The following is a 21,170-nucleotide window of genomic DNA, read 5'->3' as shown; positions in this document are numbered from 1 at the left end:
TCAGTCATTAACACGAAGTCGTCGCCATTTCGACCTAGTCTAGTCCTGCATGACGTCACCAGATACGCGGACATTTACTGATAACAGTTCGTCCCCCAAACACTTGATCAGAAAGATGGTACAAGGTTGTCAGTAACGTTTGGCCGTCGCAAGAGCCAGTGGTCTGAGAGTGCTCCGCCGGGCGACCGCCTGGAGGCGCTCTGAGAGGTACAGTCACCGCCAGTGACGGTCGTCACGGCCTCTTGAAGGTGCGCGTTTGTCTGTAATTACCAAGTGCAGTTACAGGACGAGGATTACGCTCGTGTGTGTGTTTGTGCCTGCTGGCTCAGGCTGTTAAACCCGCCGTTCTAACCATCGATTGTTTATTGTACTAACTCCCGACTTATTTTCCTTCTATCATATCTACTACTCTCTCACATACACACACATCCCCAGGATGCAGCCCGTAGCAGCTGTCTGTTACTCCCTGTTATCAGTTTACTTCTAGGTTAGGAAAAGCATCAAGTTAAAGAGACTGTCCATTTGTTTCTGCCGTGGCCGGGAATGGAACCCGGGCTCTTAGATTTAGACTTACGATCCCCGATAGCTGCTCCCTTGGCCGCGAGTTTGTGTACGTAATTACCTACGAGTAATTACGTAGGTGTAGTTACAAGATGAGAACTACGCTCGGGTGTTCCGTCTCCTAGTACTCTTTGTCATATGACGCTTTGAAACTACTGACGGTTTTGGTCGGCACTTAACTTGTTCCAACCGTCTATCACTGTTTGCAAAAAAGAGAACTTTCTATTTTTTCGGCACCTTTATTTCCTTGGCTTGAATCTTTGATCTCTTCTTCTTGAAGTTGCAGGTTTCAGGAATCCCTCTGTCAATTTTGTCGATTATTACTATTTTGTATGTGGTAATAATATTGCCTTTCTTTCTTCTACTAGCTTTGTATCACACATTCTGGGGAATAACAGACAATCTTAGCAAAGCTCCCCGGAGTCCTGTCGGCTAGATATAGTTTCCAGCATAGACAAAAGGAGAATGTCTTTACGAAACTGTGTGATAACAAGTCTATCGAGCTTCAGCACAATGAAGCTTCCTAATCGTGGTAGACATTATGTTAACAATTTGGTTCGTGTTTGCATGCTGTTTAAGGCAGCCGTGTATGGTGGGTGCCCTCTTGGCTGGAAGACTAATGTTGCATAAACTACTGTATGCATTTTTATCCCGGCTAAGCTATCTCTTGATAATGACTTGCCAGTGATGTAGACATGTCCTGCATAGTGCGCAAAACAAGTTGCAGAGCTTTGGTATGGGTAGCTGGGTAAGTGATGTGTATGTGTGTACACCATACCCGAGCATTTCTTGCTCTGTTAAGTGATTGTCTTTAAACATTTTATTCTACTAATTCAATTTTTCTTTCATTTCAATGGGTGAAATGATACCTGATACCCTCATATGGAGCAATAGTTACACTTGATATACCACCAATAGTTATAGACGAATAACTACGTTTATAATACGTCAAACTCCACGATTGGAGTTTGCACAGGCGTGAACTGTACCAGGGTAGCCATCTCTCAGTTCTCCCCACACCCCTCACTACCACCACCAGTTGAGAGGCGGGACGAAAGAGCCGAAGCTCAACCCCCGCAAGCACAACTCGGTAAATATCAGGGGGTCGCTATGTAATTATACACAGCTACCGTTAAGTGTTCCCCTTGCCTCGCCGGTAATGTGTAGCGGACGGCTATATGCAGGAAGCTCGCGTCTCACAGTCAACCTGCCCCACATGTGGACACTACACCTGTGGGCTTATATTGCCAGGGATCTTCTGTACGTCACGCTCTACGCAATTCTCTTATGTATGTTACACTGTTGTATCTGGCTATATAGGTCTTGACAATGTGTATATAATTGGCGCTTGGCTTCTGAGTGACGATACGCCGCCACCATAACATGACCATTATTGTCACCACCTTCAACACCACTATTGTCACCACCTTCAACGCCACTATTGTCACCACCTTCAACACCAACTGGATAAAATGGCGGTTATCTCTACTGACTTCCCATATAGGTCGTAATTTCTCTCCATGTGTACACACCCGTCACCCACATTGTGGAGAAAAAGAAATTGAGGTTATTTTGCTCTGTGGTCAATGTAGCTGTTGGTGCAGATGCACTCGCTCACTAGCTCGCGCTCTCTCTTGTCCAACCACTTGGGCTGGACGGTAGAGCGACGGTCTTGGTTCATGCAGATCGACGCTCAATCCCCGACCGTCCAAGTGGTTGTTGGGCACCATTCCTTCCCTTCGTTCCATCCCTAATCCTCATCTTGACCCCTTCCCAGTGCTATATAGTCGTACCGTAATAGCTTGGCGCTTTCTCCTGATAGTTTTCTTCCCCCTGTGTGTACTCGCCTAATTGTGCTTGCTGGGATTGAGCTTCGGCTTTTGATCCCTCCTTGCAACTGTCAATCCACACCCACGTTTATCATCCCTGAAGTCTAACCTTGGATAGGATTCCTTTTTTGTTCTTCCACATTTCTTCAGTTAAACATCTGAACAGGGATACAAGTGAGACTTCAAAGCACCTTTACTTTCCGAATTGCACATGGATCCAGTTTGAAAATTTGAACTAGAAGCAGTCGAAACACAACTGTTGCCACTTTCACCGTTATAATTATCAGTCTCCTGTACGTTATTCTTCTTACAATCCTCATTTTGTTTACAAAAGAAGGAAGTCAACATTGTTTGCTTAGAAGCCATGATGGGGTTGTTTGTGAGAAAAAATGCTTTTTGTATTAGAGACAAATCCATGGACTACCAGCCACCGTGAAACACAGAAGCAGAGTTGCCAACTCAGTGTGTCACATGGCACTAGAACCTCCCCAAAAAGCACTCTGAGGTGACATGAGTCACCTCAGAGCTCTAGTTGATTTACTCATTGATATATATCACATTAGTGTAATTTCTGTGTACCTGATGTTGGAGCGCACAATGGATGAACTATGTTGTCTACACCACCCGGGTGCTTGGGGGTCATATGTAAAACTTGGACTGGCTTCAGGAGCATGGTGCTACATAGTCTCCCAGCTTAGCACTTTTTGAATAATTACTTACTTCATTGTAAAATATTCAAAGTATTATACAATGTCATTTGTGTTCTTTGATCAAGTAGATAATTAAACAAAAATTTACAAAAATATTTACAGTTAAAGATGCATACCTATAGAAAATTTAAAGATATTACTGTAGTCATATTTATCATTTAAATTATCTACTTATTTAATTTTTCAGCATGTGAGGTATAAGACAAGGGCAACACTACTAGTGTGCTGTGCTCAGGCCACAGAGCACCAGTGAGGTGGTAGTAAATGGAAAAGTAAAACGAAAATTGAGGAAGAATTTTTTTGTTTGACAAGATGCCAGCAACAAAGCAGTACAGGTTTTGTATAGTAAGTTAGTATTAATTATATTTTGGAGGAGTGAAAACCATCAGTAAAATTAAAATACTGTAATCATATATGGATCTATCTTTGAAATAGACTTTTCCCTTTTTTTTGTATGCCTTCTCAAATTACATAAGCTCTTGTGTTATATTCAGTATTTTCCCTCATATTGGTACATCACCAAGTCCCTCATATCGGTACATCACCCCCCATCACCGGACAATATAATTATAATAAAAGTGCAGTAGTCAATCAGACATTTGCTAAATAACTGACTATGAAAAGAATAATCACATTCTGTTTATTCATCTTTCAAGAATGATACTGAATACATGGTAGAATTCTGCACATCATTTATTCATGTAACACACTGCTATTTTTTTAACAAAAAAAGAAAACAAAAGTAGCTCATAACTGTACAAATATGATACAGTATTTTATGTCTCCGAACCTATGCTCTGGACTAACATGAAGTGACCTGGATCTGGATTCATCAAGCAGTTAAGACAAGTACTTATGAATTTGTACATCTTTTCTCAAGCTTTGGCAGCATTGTTTACATTTATTAAACAGTTTATGGACATTGTAACGTCCCAATCAAAATTTTTGTTATAAACAGCCTTCTAGTATTTTGGAGCTCATTCACTGTTTAATAAATGTAAACAAAGCTGCCAAAGATTGAGAAAAGATGTACAGGTTTGTAAGTACTTGTGTAACTGCCTAATGAAGCCAGATGTGTGTCCTTTGTATGCTATACCCCAAACCTGTCTACCTAAAAAGACGAGAATGTGCATAGGCATCATTTGACTGAAACAAACATAAAAAAATACAACTACAGCATAAGCAACATGGTTTTGTGACCTGGAATAGACATAATGAATCTTCTTGCCATTAATACATAATATGGAGACCGAATGTACCAATTATACTGTTTGTGCACCCTGTACCAACACATATTCAAGAACAAAACTGTGAAAGAAAAAGAAAATAAACTTGGCAGGAGAATATCTAATGTAGACATATTAACCTAGCCAGCACATTGAAATTAAATCTGTAATGCTAGTCAGTTACAAACCCCCACCTAACTAAAAAAAAAACAGCATCAGTCGTTGCAGTGGAATAGTGGTATTTTGTGCCAGGCATGCAAATGAAACGGGCAGACAAGACATCTGGGGTGAACTGACCAGCCATAATAGGTGGTGCACTAATTGTGAAATAACTTGCACATTATTTCACAATGAGTAAAAAAACCTTTTTCACTTATTTCTATCTTTTATCAAGATACATTATACAGTTTATTTTCCCTTGGCTGTACCATAGGCTTTTTACCGAGCTATAAATTTATCTCTGATCGCCACACTTCTTGCCGCTAAGAGCACACCAGATTCTAGTCCTAGTGATTCTAGCCCAAGCCAGAGGATCAAAACAGAAAAAGGTACAGTACGTCACTTTTGTGAGCCGATCTAATTTTGAGTTAAATATATTTAGCCCGAGTGCGCATACGAGCAAAAAGTGACGTAATTTGTAAGAGGACAGGTTGAACACTGAATGACAAGTTATATTTATACATTCACATACATTCATTAGTGTAGTTTAACTCTCAGAAGTAATTTACAATTATTCTGCTACATGCAATGTAGTTCATAATGAAATAATTAGATATGTTAAATTGTTAATTATCTTTGCTTCTGTCATATATGCTTCAGTTTGCCTCAAATTCATGTGTCTGAACACAGTGACTAGTGTCAAAAGATACCCAAAATTGGTGTTTAGCCGGGTCAGCCTGGCACCCCCTTACTTACTGTATTTCATGTGCAGTCCACCTATTAAATCTTTAGTCATTACATATGCAGGAATACCAAACATATTATTCATCCTTTATTTCAGTGGGGAGACTTACACCATCCGTTCTGCAGGCCCGGATTGTACCTGGATGGCATTCTGAGAGTTGTTCCACTTCTCAAGCCCGGCCACAGGCCAGGCTTGAATTGCGAGAGCTTGGTCAAACAGGCTGTTGCTTGGAGCGGCCCACATATCCACCACAGCCCAGTTGATGTCATTATTGTAGTGCTTTTAATTTCATTAAAATGGTAATTTTTATGCTGTGGTTGATAATTGTGTACAGTGAGTAGAGATCTGGGTCGTGGGTAATTTGCACACGAACAGTAACAGACTCGTGGAGTGATATTTGTGATGCATCAAGTGTGAGGAAAATATTAAAAACTTTATATTTGCATAGCAAGATTTTAATATAGTAAAGCATTCTACTGCCCCCTTCTTTTATGATTACACTTAAAGGTCCAGATGTGTGAAGTTCTCTGAGCAAAGTGTTAAGTGTTGATTGCCTAAATAGAATTTATTCTCATGGCTGAGCGCTAAGAATAATTTTCTTAATTATACCTGACTGATCTCATGTTCTTTAGTAATCACTCATAATTTGCAATGTTGGATTAATATTTACATTATGCTTTGTATATTTTAATAAAATATATATTTTTCATTCTGTACCGCAACTGATTACCTGTGATTAATGCTACCACCACCGAGGGTTTGAAATTTCCATAACGGACACTTCTTGTCAAGTAGCAGTGTGGATGCTAATAACATCTTATCCCAGGGGCATGAGAACTGTGCTCTGTAATATTCAAAACATTCTCACTAAGCTTTACATTCTACAATGAGATACGCTTCAGTAGCAATCCAGATTTTCAAATTTGTAATGTTCTTACTAGAGTATATTACATGTGTTGCACTTTTTATTTTTAATAAAAATAATCTATCTATAAGTAAGATAGGGTTACCTTCAAGCCTCATTTTGGATTTTGTGCAGAGAGATACAACCAGGATCTTCAGATTATAAACATAGCCAAGACAGCAGGTAAACATTTATTGATATCAACTACTGGGTATATCAGTCAAAATACATCAGACCTTTAAAAACTAAAATGTTTGTATTTTAATTGAATGTTTTCACTAACTTTGAACAGTACAATCATATAAAAAAAGTCAAACATTACTCATCTATAATATCTCAATGTCTGTAGAAGTATTATCACGTACAGGCTTGAGTAATGTTATCCAGCTTTATAAAACTGATATGAAACAGAAGTGGATTGTGATGGGGTTAACCTGTTATTGACATGGTTGTACAGTATACAGATAATGTAGGGTGTTTTTGCCAAGAGCAAGAAAAAAATTGTAAGTTGCAACTGACTTTGATAGCTTGTGCAAGAGAAGAATGTTGAAGGCAAGTGTAATAAATATTATGGTGTTTGAGAAGGGAATGGGATGATGTAGATTTTGTAGAATGGCAACAACAAATTTAAATTACAGCATAAAAATGGGGACATATATAGCAAGTTTTAAATGCTTGTTAACTATATTAGAAATCAGAGTATGGAAGGTTAAATAAGACAGTAATAGGTGGAATTTTTTTTTTTTGAATGAATAGTATAATGAATGTTAGTATGGGAGTTAAGAAAGGGCTATGAAATAGTACAGCACTGTACTAAAAGTCCCGACATATGGGGTGAAACTTCAGTAAGGAAAGTGGGGGGGGGGCAGTGCTCAAGACTACAAGCAGTTGAAAGGAGTTTTTCAGAAAAGCAACTGGAGTAAATATGCAGGAATACAGCAGTATAGAATATGAAAGAATATAAAAAAGGACTGAAATGTGGAGAAGGGCAAAACACAATATTTTTATGATGTGGTATCTATATGTTAGTAGGATACCTGAGAAATGTTTAATGAATTAAGGGAATTGTATAATAGAGGCAGACTACCAGTACTGCAGCTTGGAAGAGGAGAGTTCAACAATGTATGAAAGAAAGGATGGGGGTGATAAAGGAATAGGAAGAAACTGCATATGCCAACACACTTCAGCAACCAGGAAACTTTCTGAAAGCTATTATTTAAAAAAGTGCAGTCATTTGTTGGTACAATCTTTTTAAACACAAAATAATTAATATTGGAGTTTACTATATAATTTACCAACTGAAGTATAAATCTTGAAAGACAAATGACAGGAAAAAAAAATTTTGGTACTACATTATAGAACATGAATGTAGACATTTTATCAATAAAATTATCTAAAGGAGGATAAACCTTGGATAATATTAAATAAATTCGATATTCACTAGTCTTTGTAATTTCTAAAACATTTTTGTTTAAATGTTAATAAAAAAGTAATATAAAAACATCTCTGTTCCTTACTTTTCATGTACTTGCATTTTTAGGAGGCATCACTTTAGCAACTTTTCTTCGTTCTGTTCGACACTTGCACTTCATTGTGGTCCACGAGGCAGGGACCAGTGGATGACCCTCCTCACAATAGGACGTTACTACCCCCAACTCTGTACCCGCGGTAGAGAGTTCATAGTTACGCAGATCACCAAGTGAGAGAACAACTGCCAAAATAATGTCATCTGGACGAAAACAATTGTACATCTCCACCTGAAAAGATAAATATTGCAAGTTATAATCCACTAGTTAAGTTATATCATTGTTCTGAAAAGAGCTATCATAGTTGTTTGCAAACTATCTTAATATACGGTACTATACTGTACTATTAATGAGAGTTTTAGTTAATATCCAAGTAACTTTTATCGATACAATTAAAATAGGAACTACAGTATTATTTATCTTAATTTATAGTCATGACCAACAATAAGAACAAACCTTTTCTAATAAAAAAATAATTTTAAAGCAGTAGTAAATCTTAAGAAAATGAAAGATTATTTTTGAGTAGTGACAAGTATTCATTATTTTCATTCATATAAATTTATCCTACAGTTACCATTTCTGAAGCCAAGCCAGCTACAAAATTTGTCTACAAATGACAATTATTTGTTATTGTTTATTGAAAACAAAATATAAATTTTATGACAGAGATGGGGGTAATCATTTAATGGGCTAAGGTATCAAAATCAAGTTTAATGACCTCAACAAACGGTTTCAGATCTTTAGGCCAGAACCAGAGAGGAGACAGGGTATAGCAAACAACATATGGATGCTGCAACATCAAAATAACAAAATGAAGTAAGGAGGTAAAAGATGAAGTTAAACATATTGAAGTTGGCACAATAATGCCAGACAAATCACCACTGCTACTAAAGAGACTGCAGGGACACTATATAACCCAGGATCTATGTAACTAGGATCTATAATACAGCTCAAGTGAAAGAGCTCCAGATATTTGGAAAACTGTAAATAACTGTAACACTAACCCTCCCTCTCGGTCACCTCCCCTCTCTCCCAAGATTATGCTTGGTTGAAGATAAACATTAAAATTTTTAAACTCACAGTGTCAATTTGATGGTCCCTAACATTTTGTTTCTTAACAGTGCCAGAAACAGGGGAATGCAACTTGTTAGGACCGACACAGATGATAGATACAGTAGCCTGGTTTGGGTTTACACTCAAAACACGGCAGGTTACAACACTACCAGCTTCTGGCATCACTGTACCTTGTCGTCCCAAGGTAACCTGAAAAGTATATAACCAATGTAAGGAAATTTTTTTCCAAATGATAAGTAGTGTCACATCAAGAATGAAAAAGGCAAATGTTACCTTTACTATTTCAACATGACAAAGGTTAGCCTATATGCTTGAAAGCGGCAACAACTTAACTTTATCAGTCATAAAAAAAAAAAAAAAAGTTTGTTCTCATGCCAAGATTTGAAAATTATTATTACAGCTATTACCAATGGTTACTTCATTATTGAAGATAAGTAATAAAGTTGGGAATATGTTTACAGTATTTATGATAAGGGTTAGAAACTTTTAAGAATTTCAGTACACTTAAAAAAAATTAAACAGTACAGTACCTTAACAACTTGGTTAACATAACCACAACTAGGCTCCACAACTTCTTGTGGAACAACTGTGACATGCCCTGCTAGAGAGGCATAGATGTATTTGTTAAAAGTATATGTTCCTTCACCGGCAATGAGTTTTTCACTAGCCTCACAGATTCTCTGTCCTGGCACACAAACAATGTGCCCGTTACTAGACTTCATGTTGGTACAGTACGCAGATGACCTGGAAATTCAGAGTTTTACTGTTTGATGACAAAAAAAATAGCTATATTTTATTCTATGCAAGTAATATTTATAAACAAGGTATAATGTAACAATTCACAGTAAGTAATTTTCTATGCACTGAAAGTGCTTAACTCATTATTTATATATGGGGCACTCCACCTGCAAGTTTCCTGTCTGGATTTAATTTAATTTATGTTAACCTACTATTACTTTGATATAGCTGTGCTCTAATCCACCCAAGACATCTCTGCCCAATACAATGCATCTCTACCTTTGTGACAAGTCTTGCGAGACACACAATACAAAAGGTTTTCCTAAACTCAAGGTACACAATGAATCTACCGAACCCCTACGTGGTGCAGGCAGGAGCTGTGGTACAGCCGAGGGTGCAGGCAGGAGCTGTGGTACAGCCGAGGGTGCAGGCAGGAGCAGTGGTACAGTCGAGGAGTACCTACAACTAGAAGCAACGCGTGGAAACTTCTGCTACTATGTTGACCTAACAACCTGCCTAAACTATATTTCTGTCCGTACCGCTACAGGTCTAAAAATTATAAATCTCAGTTAAACTAATTTTTATTGTGGAAAATGGCAACTTAAATATTAGTTACTATATATTTTAACTAAGTAGCAAGTACTTATATAATGTTTGTTACTTTTTTTATTAACTGGCTTAGGTACTGTATACACAGCAATGTGCTGCTACCCTATTCTATATGAAAGATTACACAATGTAGATACAGTAAAAATCTAGCTATAAGTTCAGCTAATATTTCCATCTCACAGAATGGTTGGTCATACATGGAATCAGGAATGAAAATACCAGCCTCAATACAAAAACAAATCAACTCTGACTAGAGAGAGAACATAAAATGTAAGGCTGACCTATAAGCCTCCTTTAGCAAAAATCTAGGTACAGCACAAGAATATTTTCCAATATTCCTGAGTGTATGAAGTAATTACAGAACTCAAAGTACCTCAGACCATTTGGTCTGAAGTCTCTTATCTACACTGCGTCACTTGATCTACACTGTGTAATATTTCATATAGAATAGGGTAGCAGCACATTGCTGGGTATACCTAATTTTGCTAGTAAAAAAAGTACAAGATACAGTGTGAGTTTGAAGTACAAGGTAGGAAACTATGAGGATGAAATTAGGTACTTTTTGGTTTTACTTTTGCACAGGGTATGAGTTGGACTTCCATGTTATACCAGCGGATTATTAGGTATGTCGGCAAGACGCCTCAGGGCTTGGGAATATTGGGGTCCTTTTATAACAAATTGGCGACTTTAAAGCTTCTACTAGTGACACAGCAATGAAACAAATACAATATACCAAACTGGGGATGAACATTCATATAGTTGATGACAAAGAGTTTATTATTATGACTAGTTTATCCTACACCGCAAATTGATATAATCGTAAATATGAACATTAATAAACTGTTTATTAAAAACAGTTTAAAAGTGAGAAGAGCATCAGTTTAATTTATCCAGGAGGGTCGCCGCCAGACCGCGCGAGGGTCGCCGCCAGGCAGCGTGAGTGAGGGTCCGCCACCAGACCCTAGTCGCCCTTCCTCACACATGTTGTGGCTGACAGACGTTGGGTCGCCAGGCGTGTATTTTTACATATTTATATAATTGTTTTACAATTAATCTGCACAGAACACACGCGAAGAAGACCCGGGGACACTGATGTGGAGGGCTCTTGGTGCTATAGTTGACTATAGAGGCTAGAACAGGCGCCGCGAGCCTACCAAAATGCCTCGCCACAAAGCTGTAAGTGTTGAGCCTATAGGCCACTCTTTTCAGTTCACTAGTATACAGGTTCTCGAGCCTATTGGGATCTTGTCATATTTACACGTTTGGAACTGTGTAGGGAGTCTGCCTCTACCTCTTCACTATGTAGTGTATTCCATTTGTTCAGTACATACTATGGTACAGAAAGATCATAAGGGCTGCTCATTTTAGTACAGCTTCATCTGTACTATAATGGTCGGCTCATTGTAGCTTCATTTGTATTCCTAATGTCTTGTCTGGCCAGTCCCTCAGAATTTTGCATGTTGTAATCATGTCTACCTTTACTCTTCTATCTTGTAGTGACCTGAGGGGTTTAATTCCTTTAGGCTTCCTCATTCCTCTAGGATGAGGCAATTGGTCACCAATATCAAGTATCAGTATCAAGAACATAATTTGCATATTTTTATTAGGGCCTAGTAGTATTGGTAATTTTGAGCTACTTACAAATAATGTCTCATTAATGTACACTGGTGTTTTCCTACACAGGGTAAGTTGTCTCGGCGCAATCGTGTTCAAGCCAGGGCCAAGCAAACACAGGAAACAAAACGTTCTCAGTGCTTTGTCATTAATCGAGGAAATGTTGGAAAAGTTACGAAGAAACTCACACAGGATTTCCGGAGAGTGATGGAACCAAATACAGCCACCAAGCTCAAAGTGAGTGGAAATACGTTTAGTAAGAGATTCCCATGTAAAATTAAGAAAATCATTTAATGTGTTCTTTACTGTTTTATTTCCTTGACCTGTAATGCCTACTGGACAGTGAAGCACACATGTGCTTCACTATTATGATGAATGGTTAAGATGTCCATTAAGTTTTGTGAAGATTCATTCATATTTGTTTGATTAGTTGTTCAGAGGCATTAAAAAGTATGTATCAATGTAACCATGCTTAGATGAAATGATTAGGGTTGGGCCTATTCCATTCACTATTTTTTTGCTAATTAAATTATTTGTACACTATTCTATTTAGTAGTATGCAGTTAAAAAGCATACTGTTAAAGTATGCTTTTTAATTAGAATTAAATCCAAAGTCGTATGCAATTAAAAAGCAAATTGTCAAAGCACATTGTCAGGACATTGCCAAGGCCACCAAACAAGTCTCTCACAAATTCAACATACCACAATTTTAGTAATGTATCGGTAAAAAAGGTTCTTTGTAAAAAGAGCATTTTTCTTAGTGCAGTATTAACCCCTGCGCACCTGTTTTTGGCAAAACTTCATAGTGCAATTGTTAAGGACATATTTTTTGTTTTTATAAATGTTCAGGTAAAGTTAATGTCAAAATGTTTCCAAACACAACCATTTTCATTTCAAAACAGTGATGAAAACATTAAAAAAAAATTAAAATATAGCCTAATTAAAAAAATAGGACAACTCTCAGAACGAGATTTCTTGGTTGGCGCAACATATTGTTTAAGGTCAGAAGAAAAGTTACAACATTGAAAAATCTGAAATATAAGTAGAAACTATAATGGGGTCCACCATTTGGTGGACCCATTGACCCAAACTAATTTGTCAATTAGTTTAATTCTTTCTGTTTTTTTAAGGGTTCTCGGTCACTATTTATAATTAATTTGAGCAAGGTTATACTGTATATATTATTGTGTAGTAAGGACAGTATTTCACTATTACAGTAGGTCACTTTCCCCTACTCCTTCAGTCTCCTTAGAAAAGTGTCTGAAAGGTGTTTTTCAGTATTGTATTTAGTAGCCTAGTTAGTATTGCAAACACAGATGGATTATTTTAAATACATGGGAACTGTTTTAAAGTTTCATGGCAGGAAGTGCAAAATGTTTTCTAATGTTTTATATATGACTTTATTTGTTGCCTTTAATGTTTCATATATATAAATATTTATTTTTCCAGCAAACAAAGAACAATGCCATCAAGGACTTCATAGCAATATCAGCACAGTTGAATGTAACTCACTTGGTTGTATTCTCTCAGACAAGTGTTGGCTTGTACTTGAAATTGTGCAGATTAGCCCATGGGCCAACACTAACTTTTAAGTGAGTACTTCATTTTTCCTTGTACACTTTTATCTCCATGCCAGAATGTTTGAAATTTTGATTTTCATGTTGTGTGTGCTATTTCTGTTAATATCATATTTTTGTGTGTAACATTTCAGGCATTTTCTGTACAGTAATTTCATTACAGAGGAGCATTAAAATCCTGCACATTGTAAATTGTACGGTAGAAAGATGGATAGTTGAAAATAAAACTTTAAAGTACAAAATTTAAAGCAAAAGGATTTTGTATTTGAAAGAAATGACCTAATTAAAGGATAAACATATATTACACCCTGAATTCAACGGACTATATGGGACCAACCCCAATTCGTTGCAGTGAGGGACTCATTGTAACTGGAGATGTTTCCAGGATGTATTTCCCATGCCTTATGGGCTGATTTCACTTAGCAAATTTCCCACGCTCTAGCCTTGAAATTTTATTTTCAAAGTAAAAAGGGACCATATTAGTGAATAAAAGCTGGGAAATCTCAAAATTAAAATGAGCCATAGAATTTGGTTTTAAATGAGCTCAGTGGCTTTCCCAAGGCCCCTTACTATCTATTATAATGTGTCCATCTACAAAATAAATTAATAATGTGATTGGAGGGATATTATTATTTTCCCCCTATCACATCCTAAATCCTTATCCTGATTCTTTCCAAGTGCTATATAGTCATAATGGCTTGGCGCTTTCCCCGATAATTCCCTCCCTCAAGAAAAAATTCCTCAAAGCGCTCAAATTTTTTTTTTCAAAACTCTCAAAAAAAATCTAACTGCCGAACCAGAGATTTGCCAAATTGAGGTGTGTTGAATCTAGGTTCCTGTATTATCATATTATTCTGCCACTCCATATCATTCATATTTAATAAGAAAGCTGGTCCTGGATTTAATTTCTCACACTCTGCTTCCTTATCAATATAAAAAATTTAATTAAACGTTTGTTTTTTCAGAATAATTAACTTTGCCAGAAGCAAAGATGTTTTGTCATCGTTAAAGAAGCAAAATGTATTCAGTGGGCAGTATCTAGTGGGGCCATGCTTGATGACCAATTTACAGCCTCAAGAAGGTGACCTCCATCTTCAGCTCTCTGCTAGAATGTTTCTAGACATGTTCCCGACCATTACACCAAATCAGGTATTGTTAATGATGACACGTCAATGTGATGCAGTGATGGTATCTATGTGAATCTGTGTTATTTTGCAACAGTGATGTAAACAAAGTTTTGTTACAAGTCAGTCCTTTTGACAATAAAAAACTATTTGCAATTTTGTTATTTTCGCTAAATTTGTTATTTTTGCTAAATTTGTGGGTTCATCTGTACATTAGATATCTTGTATTTTATTGTGTACTCTTGCTCAAATGGACAGCTTCTGAAACATACGAAGTTCTTTGCATTGGAAGTTTATTTTTTCCAGACATCTTTATGATTTTTTATTACTGCAGATTAGAGAACCTGCATTTGTGCATACAGTACTGTAGTTTAACAAAGTCTCTTGGAAATTGTATATATTTTTAAGTGTTGATTAGTTTTTTATATTGAACTCTGTTCCAGTGAATAAAGTAAATGGACCTTTTCCACTGGAAGTCTTCCGTTTCATTCTGTTGGAACCGCACAATTGTTGTACCTGTGCTACTCTAGGCTAATTAGCAAAAGTTTTTCTTTAGTAGTAATCAGTTGAATCCAGTCTTACCAAAAATGGTAATTTGGAAGCAATTTAGCATTCTGTGCTCAGTCATGTGTTTTGCAGTCACATGAGGCTCAGTGTTATTTTTAGGCAATGTCCCTATTCACTTACATATTAACCTATTGACAGCTGCTGGATCTACGACTTTTATAGCTTCACTGCCTATTACTACCTCAGTCATCCACCCTATCGGTTAAGGTGCTTTATATATATATATGCTTTAAAAGGGCTCTTATGAAAAATGGTGACTGGTGTTTTGATATGCGAGGTAAATGATGGGGAAGATTAGACTGTGGTTAATGGTACACCTTTGTCAGTATGAAAAGGTAAACTATTAAGTAATTGTTTACTGGGTAAAGTTTTATTTAGGTTATAAATTTCTATTCAGATTAAGGAGTCTGACTTTGAAGGATTAGGGGGGGTTGAGATGTATCAAATGCTTGTGAAAGCTGATGAAGTGGACTTTAAGAATGTTGAAGGCTTTGGCATGTTCACAGAGGAAATGTTTACTTAGTTTAATTCTGGGAATGTGCTGGTGGTACATTTTTTTAAATGTAATATATTGCTTAATGATTGATAATATTTATTCAAATATATCTGCCTTTTTCCAGTTAAATTTTTGCTTGAAGTTATATATAAAATGACAATTTGCTTAATGTCAAATTAATTTCTTAAATTTAATCTTCTATCTAAGGTTAAAACAGAGTCCATTCGGAGATGCTGCCTAATCCATTACGACTTTGAAGAAGGGCTGTTTGATTTCAGGCACTATTCTATTAAGGTCGTGCCGATCGGCATTTCGAAAGCTGTAAAGAAAATGAATAAAAGAAAATTACCTGACCTGAGCAACTTCAGTGATGTATCAGAATTTATGACCAAGTAAGTTTGTAAATTATCATACGGAAAAGGGTTGGTATTCCAGTATGCACAGCTACTTAACCAGTACCTTAATACTGTACTTCACTGAGAAAAAAATAAGTGCATTTAAGATTGTAAAGATATTTACTTGTTAAAATTTGTATAGATGAAACCACTTAGATTCAGAAAGAAATTGGAATTGGGAAAACATCTCTGTTCAGTTACACATTTAACATTTATTTTTAAATACAGTACTGCACTTTAGTCATTAACTTTGTATGGAATTATTATAAATATACTGTACTATTTTATAAAAAAACGTAACAAAAAATAGATGATCACAGTATTGTAGTGTTTGTTTTCTCAATTCTCTGGCATTTAACTGATCATATTAATATCCAAACAGGTCTGGATTACTTTCTGAGAGTGAAGCTGAAGATGACCCTTCTGCACATGTAACTGTCGATGTCAAGGTTGCCCCCAAAAAATTAGGGCGACAACAATCTTCAGTAAGGTTATCAGAACTTGGCCCAAGATTATCTCTCAAGGTTAGTACCTCACTACTTAAGGTAGAAGAAAGTCACACGTGAACATTTATTTGAATTTCATCTTGGGGAAAAAAATAAACAAGGCTTGAAAGCAAATGTATGTTTATATTATTATCTTTTGCAGCTTTTGAAAATTGAGGAAGGTCTTCTAGAAGGGAAAACTTTGTACAACAGCACTATTGTGAAAACTCCTGAAGAAATACTTGAACTAGAAAAGAAAAAGAAGAGAAATAAGTAAGTTGAATGAAGTTACCAATCTTAAGTTAATACAAAAGATTTGCTAAAAGACAATTATCAATTACTACATTTTGCTGTAAATGTTAATTAGTGGTAATGTAAAAAAATACTATAAGAAGTTAACTATTAAATTTGAGTCTAATGTTGTGTTAAATACAATAAATTAAATAAATAAATCTGATTCCCAGTTTCTTGGGAAGGGAAGGGAAGGTATCAGCCCACAAAAATATAAAGATATAATGTAGTGATAAAAGGTAAGTAGATACAGTGTTAAGTCTTTTCCTGCCTTTAGGATTTAATATATTAGTAAACATTAGAGTTGAATCAGCCCTGGTAGCACAACAGTTGGAGGTTAGGTCTAAGTGACTGGAGCCTCTTGTATATTTTTATTTGTTTCTTCCACATCACCTGATCGTTTATCACTATTGTGTCGAGAGAGGAGGGGGGGTGGAGATTATCTATCTATTTAGCTGCTTCCAATTTTTAACTACTGGACACTTGATATTTGCACACATTATTTTATAGGCAAGCAGGTGATTATTCGTTCACTTGTACAATACTGTAGTCTAGAGCACAAATATCTTGTGACAAATTGAAACAATTGTGTGGCACCAGATGCGGTCAGTGAGTAACCTAGGCTTCCCTTTTTCCCCCATGCACACCCACATTCCAGCGAGTCCTGGAAGGCACTTGCCTCGCAACTTTTATCACATCTTTTAATTTGGACTGCTTGTCTTGCCAGTTTATTGCACCTTTTTTATTCAAACAAATGACAAATATCAAGAATATCCAGGTAAGCACTGGTAGTGTCCAGAAAGCACATGGTCTTCTATTTGGATTTCATTCATCAAAACATTCTTTGTTTTGTTTTGAATTTACAGTCCCCATGGTGTAGTGGTAAGACACTCGCCTGGTATTTCGCAAGCGCTTTGTCCTGGGCTCGTATTCTGGCCGGTAAGGATTTACTGGGCGTCAGTCCTTAGCTGTAGCCTCTGTTTACCCAACAGTAAAATGGGTACCTGGTTGTTAAACGGTTTGGCTGGTCGTGTTGCGTGGAACATAGGATTAAGGACTTGTCTGAAACACTATGCATGCTAGGGGCTGTACAAGAATGTAAGAACTACTGTATTGTATATATAAATAAAATCAATAAATAAATCTTGCATGCAGACAAATCAGCCATCTGCATACTGAACTTGTGTACAGCAAGAGTCAAATGTATTTTCGAATGGATGGTCAAGATTTTCAATAAGATTTATTTGTAAGTTTTGTAAGATCCATAATTTACTGTACTGTAGATAGAATGTCTTTGCCTATCAGCTTTGAAAGTTTCATCTCTGGTATGGTGGTATAAGGAAGGTCCATATTATTATTATTTGGATCCGAAAAGGGCCATGGTAACATATTTTAGACTAATTTTGACACATTGTGGCAACACCTTGAATGATAACTTTAAAATGCACAACTACAACAAATATCATATGCAAATATCGAGAAGCCAATGGTTATTTCCAGATCTCTCATTTGCAAACAATATCATATGAAGTTTTGCTCTAAAGTCAAGTATGTATTTGTTGTTATCTCAGAAATGGTAAAAAATGTCCTTTACTATATCCAGTGCATTGTTCATATTTGATTCCCATTTTCTCTCGCACCATGTCCATCCATCTTCCTAACCTTCCCGTACCCTCGAATTTCCTAGAAAATACTCTTAGTAAGTAGTCTTGTTTTTATTAATTTACAATTGTTTTCAGGCAACTGAAATTGAAACGAAAACAGGATCAGGAAATGCATGTTGAAGCAAAGAAGAAGAAAAAGGAAGAACATAAGAAAATATGTCTAGATGGCATGGGTATCAACAAGAAAGAAAAAGATAATGTAGAAAAAGTAGGAGATGATGCTGGTTGGGAAGATGTTCCAGATGATGATGCTCAATATTACAGAGATGAAGTTGGTGAAGAGCCCGATGCAGGTGAGAATAACATGCAATTTAAATGTTTTCACTTCATTAGTGACACACATAAATCCCTCATCAGTTTTTGTACATCTTATTTAGAATTTCTACCCTCTAGATCCTTACTGCTACTATTGTGGGTCTTTGGTGAATTCATAGTGTAAATATTTTAAGGCTCATTCTTATTTAGGAGATTTATTAATAATTATTGTTGTTATATATAATTTTAGCGCTGTCATTGTATCATGGTACTGTATGTACCATGATACAATGTCGAAAAAAGAAGTAACAAGTGTTAAAAAATCTTCAGACAAATGGCTAACAATGTTCATTGTATCATGCCATAATAACTCTTCCCCCCCCTACCTTTTTTTTTTTTTGTTGTCTAATGTGCTAATATTGAGCAGTGACTAGTGAGTATTCCTGTGTGAAGAAAAACTAAGACCATTGAGATAACCCTTGTTTACTGTATTAGACATTAGAAAGTCACTACAGTACTTGAATTATATATTTAGGACAAATTGTAACTTATTAAATGTATTAAATCATCTTCAGTTTGTAAATAATTGGACAGGAAATATAACACAAGATTGAATGTAATTCTAAAATATCCATCCTCTGTCTTGCAGACCTCTTCAGTAAACAAAGAGCAACAAAGAGGAAAATGGGAGGTGGTGGACCTTTTAAAAAGAAGTTCAAGAGTAGCACCAAGACTGAGAAGTTGAAAGCCTCAGTGGACTCTGATGGACTAAGAAAGAACAAGAGCAAAGATGTCAAGAAAATCGGCATGAAAACCAAATTAAATAAAGAAAAGTTGAAGGGAAGGAAAAAACCACACGGGAAGAAGCTTGGCAAAAACAAGCACAAGAAGAATCGTTAAAATTTGGTTTCAGAAAGTAGGGATTTTATTGTACATTTCAAATTATGGAAAATAAACATCTTTTGCATTTATGAGTTTTATACAAAAAATTATCTTACAGAAATACAGTATATAAACCAATTTTATTCAGAAAAGTGGAAATTTAGAATTTTAAATTATATTTTCTAGTCAGTCAGTCTACAGTAATTTAATTTTTTTAAATTTGTTTAAGAATGTTACTCTTCACAAATAATTAATATCGGGACCCTTTTTTCATTTTCTCATTCTTTTATTCATCATTACAGTTCCCCACTACAGTATTTCCTTTCCCTTTCCCACTATAATTCCATTACTTTGTATCATTCTCATCATGAATAAACTAGTGCCACTATACTTGGTAGTCATCCGCAGCCACACCTTATCACTTCATAATGCAAAGGTGTACAGTGATCCTAATGAATTATCATATGTATTTCATATATGCAGTACAAATATATACCTGGCTTGGCTAGGGGGCCTGACAGCCGAGTGGATAGCGCTTCAGATTCGTAGTCCAGAGGTTTCCGGGTTCGATTCCCGGAAACAATTTCTTTCACCCTGATGCCCCTGTTACCTAGCAAAAAATAGGTACCTGGGATTTAGACGGCTGCTTCCTGGGAGTGTGTAACATATAGGCCTGGTCAAGGACCAGGCTGCAGGGACACCAAGCCCCAAAATCATCTCAAAATAACCTTAAGATAACCCTCATTACAAATTGCTTCCATCCACTGGGACTGGTCAGTGCAATGGTGCAGATATCCAAGGTCCAAGTGGTTGGGCACTTCACTACATTTGCATATTCCTTCCAAGTGCTTTATAATTATACTGGGGTATTACTTTATCTTGATACAATTATCTGCCTCGTCCCTTACCATGTTTTGTGTTCACTTCCTTTAATTTACACAGCTCACAACCTCGCCTCTTGTCCCAGCTTTCCTTCTCTTGCACTTGGATTCATTTGAATATAATACCCAAATTCATTAAAAAGGAGCAATGTTTGAATTAATTGAATAAATAATATGTAAGATGTTTTTAATTTGTATACCTAGATTTTTACACATTGTATACTATCCAAATGTTTGATTTATCTCAGATAATAAGATTTATCTGTGATTTTCTGATTTTTGTAGCAAAAGCATGCACAATATCTTAAATTTTTTCCACCAGTAATTTAAATTAGTGTATGAAGAGTTCATCCCAAGTATGTTTTCTCTCAAGATTCTTCCATCATGCATTAACATTGGAGTTTTTACTTTCATTATACAGTAATCCCTTCTTATTGTTCATGCAGTCCATCCTCAGACCAAATTCATTACCATGATAAACCACACCCCCTCCCCCCCCCCCCACCTTTTCAAGCCACATGGATAGTTGTCTATATATTTGTGATTGAAAGCATATTACAGTTTCAGCAACGTTCTACATGTAAACTGGCAAATGAACCTTTGACGTAAACATGTTATTCTCAAGTAATAACTTTAATGTAATATAATTTGCTGGGTTTAAAAAAAAGTATTGTATACTGAAATTTCTTTCGAGAATTTGGTTTTGCGTAAATGGAATTTGTTGGCACACTAAAACATTTTCAAATTCCACATATCTCATTGTCAATAATATATATTAACGTAACCGAACATAATGAAACTTAACCTAAAGTAACCTTAACTTGACCTAACCTAATCATGGATGGAGATACACTATAG

The 21,170-nt window shown here is 36.2% G+C and overlaps 2 protein-coding genes and 1 long non-coding RNA gene across 6 annotated transcripts; 2 read left to right on the top strand and 1 right to left on the bottom strand.

Annotated features, from left to right (window-relative positions):
* The first annotated feature begins 110 nt into the window (after nt 1–110).
* Nucleotides 111–5,466, top strand: LOC138369021 (uncharacterized). 2 transcript variants are annotated; one of them, XR_011229719.1, is made up of 3 exons: nt 111–248; nt 3,288–3,445; nt 5,327–5,466. It is a non-coding gene; the product is annotated as an uncharacterized lncRNA (long non-coding RNA). The 2 variants fall into 2 exon arrangements; XR_011229718.1 differs by lacking the exon at nt 111–248 and adding an exon at nt 632–1,850.
* Nucleotides 3,778–9,981, bottom strand: LOC138369020 (exosome complex component CSL4-like). 3 transcript variants are annotated; one of them, XM_069331868.1, is made up of 5 exons: nt 9,834–9,981; nt 9,265–9,478; nt 8,741–8,923; nt 7,652–7,891; nt 3,778–6,074 (listed from the first exon to the last, which is right to left on the bottom strand). In XM_069331868.1, the coding sequence occupies exons 2-4, from the start codon at nt 9,454–9,456 to the stop codon at nt 7,655–7,657; spliced, it is 612 nt and encodes a 203-aa protein (XP_069187969.1). In that variant the 5' UTR covers nt 9,457–9,478; nt 9,834–9,981; the 3' UTR covers nt 3,778–6,074; nt 7,652–7,654. The 3 variants fall into 3 exon arrangements, with proteins under 3 accessions (XP_069187969.1, XP_069187970.1, XP_069187968.1); XM_069331869.1 differs by lacking the exon at nt 3,778–6,074 and having other exon boundaries at nt 6,309–7,891; nt 9,828–9,981; XM_069331867.1 differs by lacking the exon at nt 3,778–6,074 and having other exon boundaries at nt 6,309–7,891.
* A 1,056-nt stretch (nt 9,982–11,037) lies between these two features.
* Nucleotides 11,038–19,516, top strand: LOC123756775 (Brix domain-containing protein peter pan). The gene is made up of 9 exons (XM_045740086.2): nt 11,038–11,257; nt 11,765–11,932; nt 13,145–13,287; nt 14,238–14,421; nt 15,667–15,851; nt 16,237–16,378; nt 16,503–16,612; nt 18,370–18,587; nt 19,199–19,516. The coding sequence occupies exons 1-9, from the start codon at nt 11,240–11,242 to the stop codon at nt 19,447–19,449; spliced, it is 1,419 nt and encodes a 472-aa protein (XP_045596042.1). The 5' UTR covers nt 11,038–11,239; the 3' UTR covers nt 19,450–19,516.
* Nucleotides 19,517–21,170: the final 1,654 nt, after the last annotated feature.

Source organism: Procambarus clarkii, chromosome 26 (genome assembly GCF_040958095.1).
Source record: "Procambarus clarkii isolate CNS0578487 chromosome 26, FALCON_Pclarkii_2.0, whole genome shotgun sequence".
Lineage (NCBI taxonomy): Eukaryota > Metazoa > Arthropoda > Malacostraca > Decapoda > Cambaridae > Procambarus > Procambarus clarkii.
This window is presented reverse-complemented; position numbering and strand designations above follow the sequence as displayed.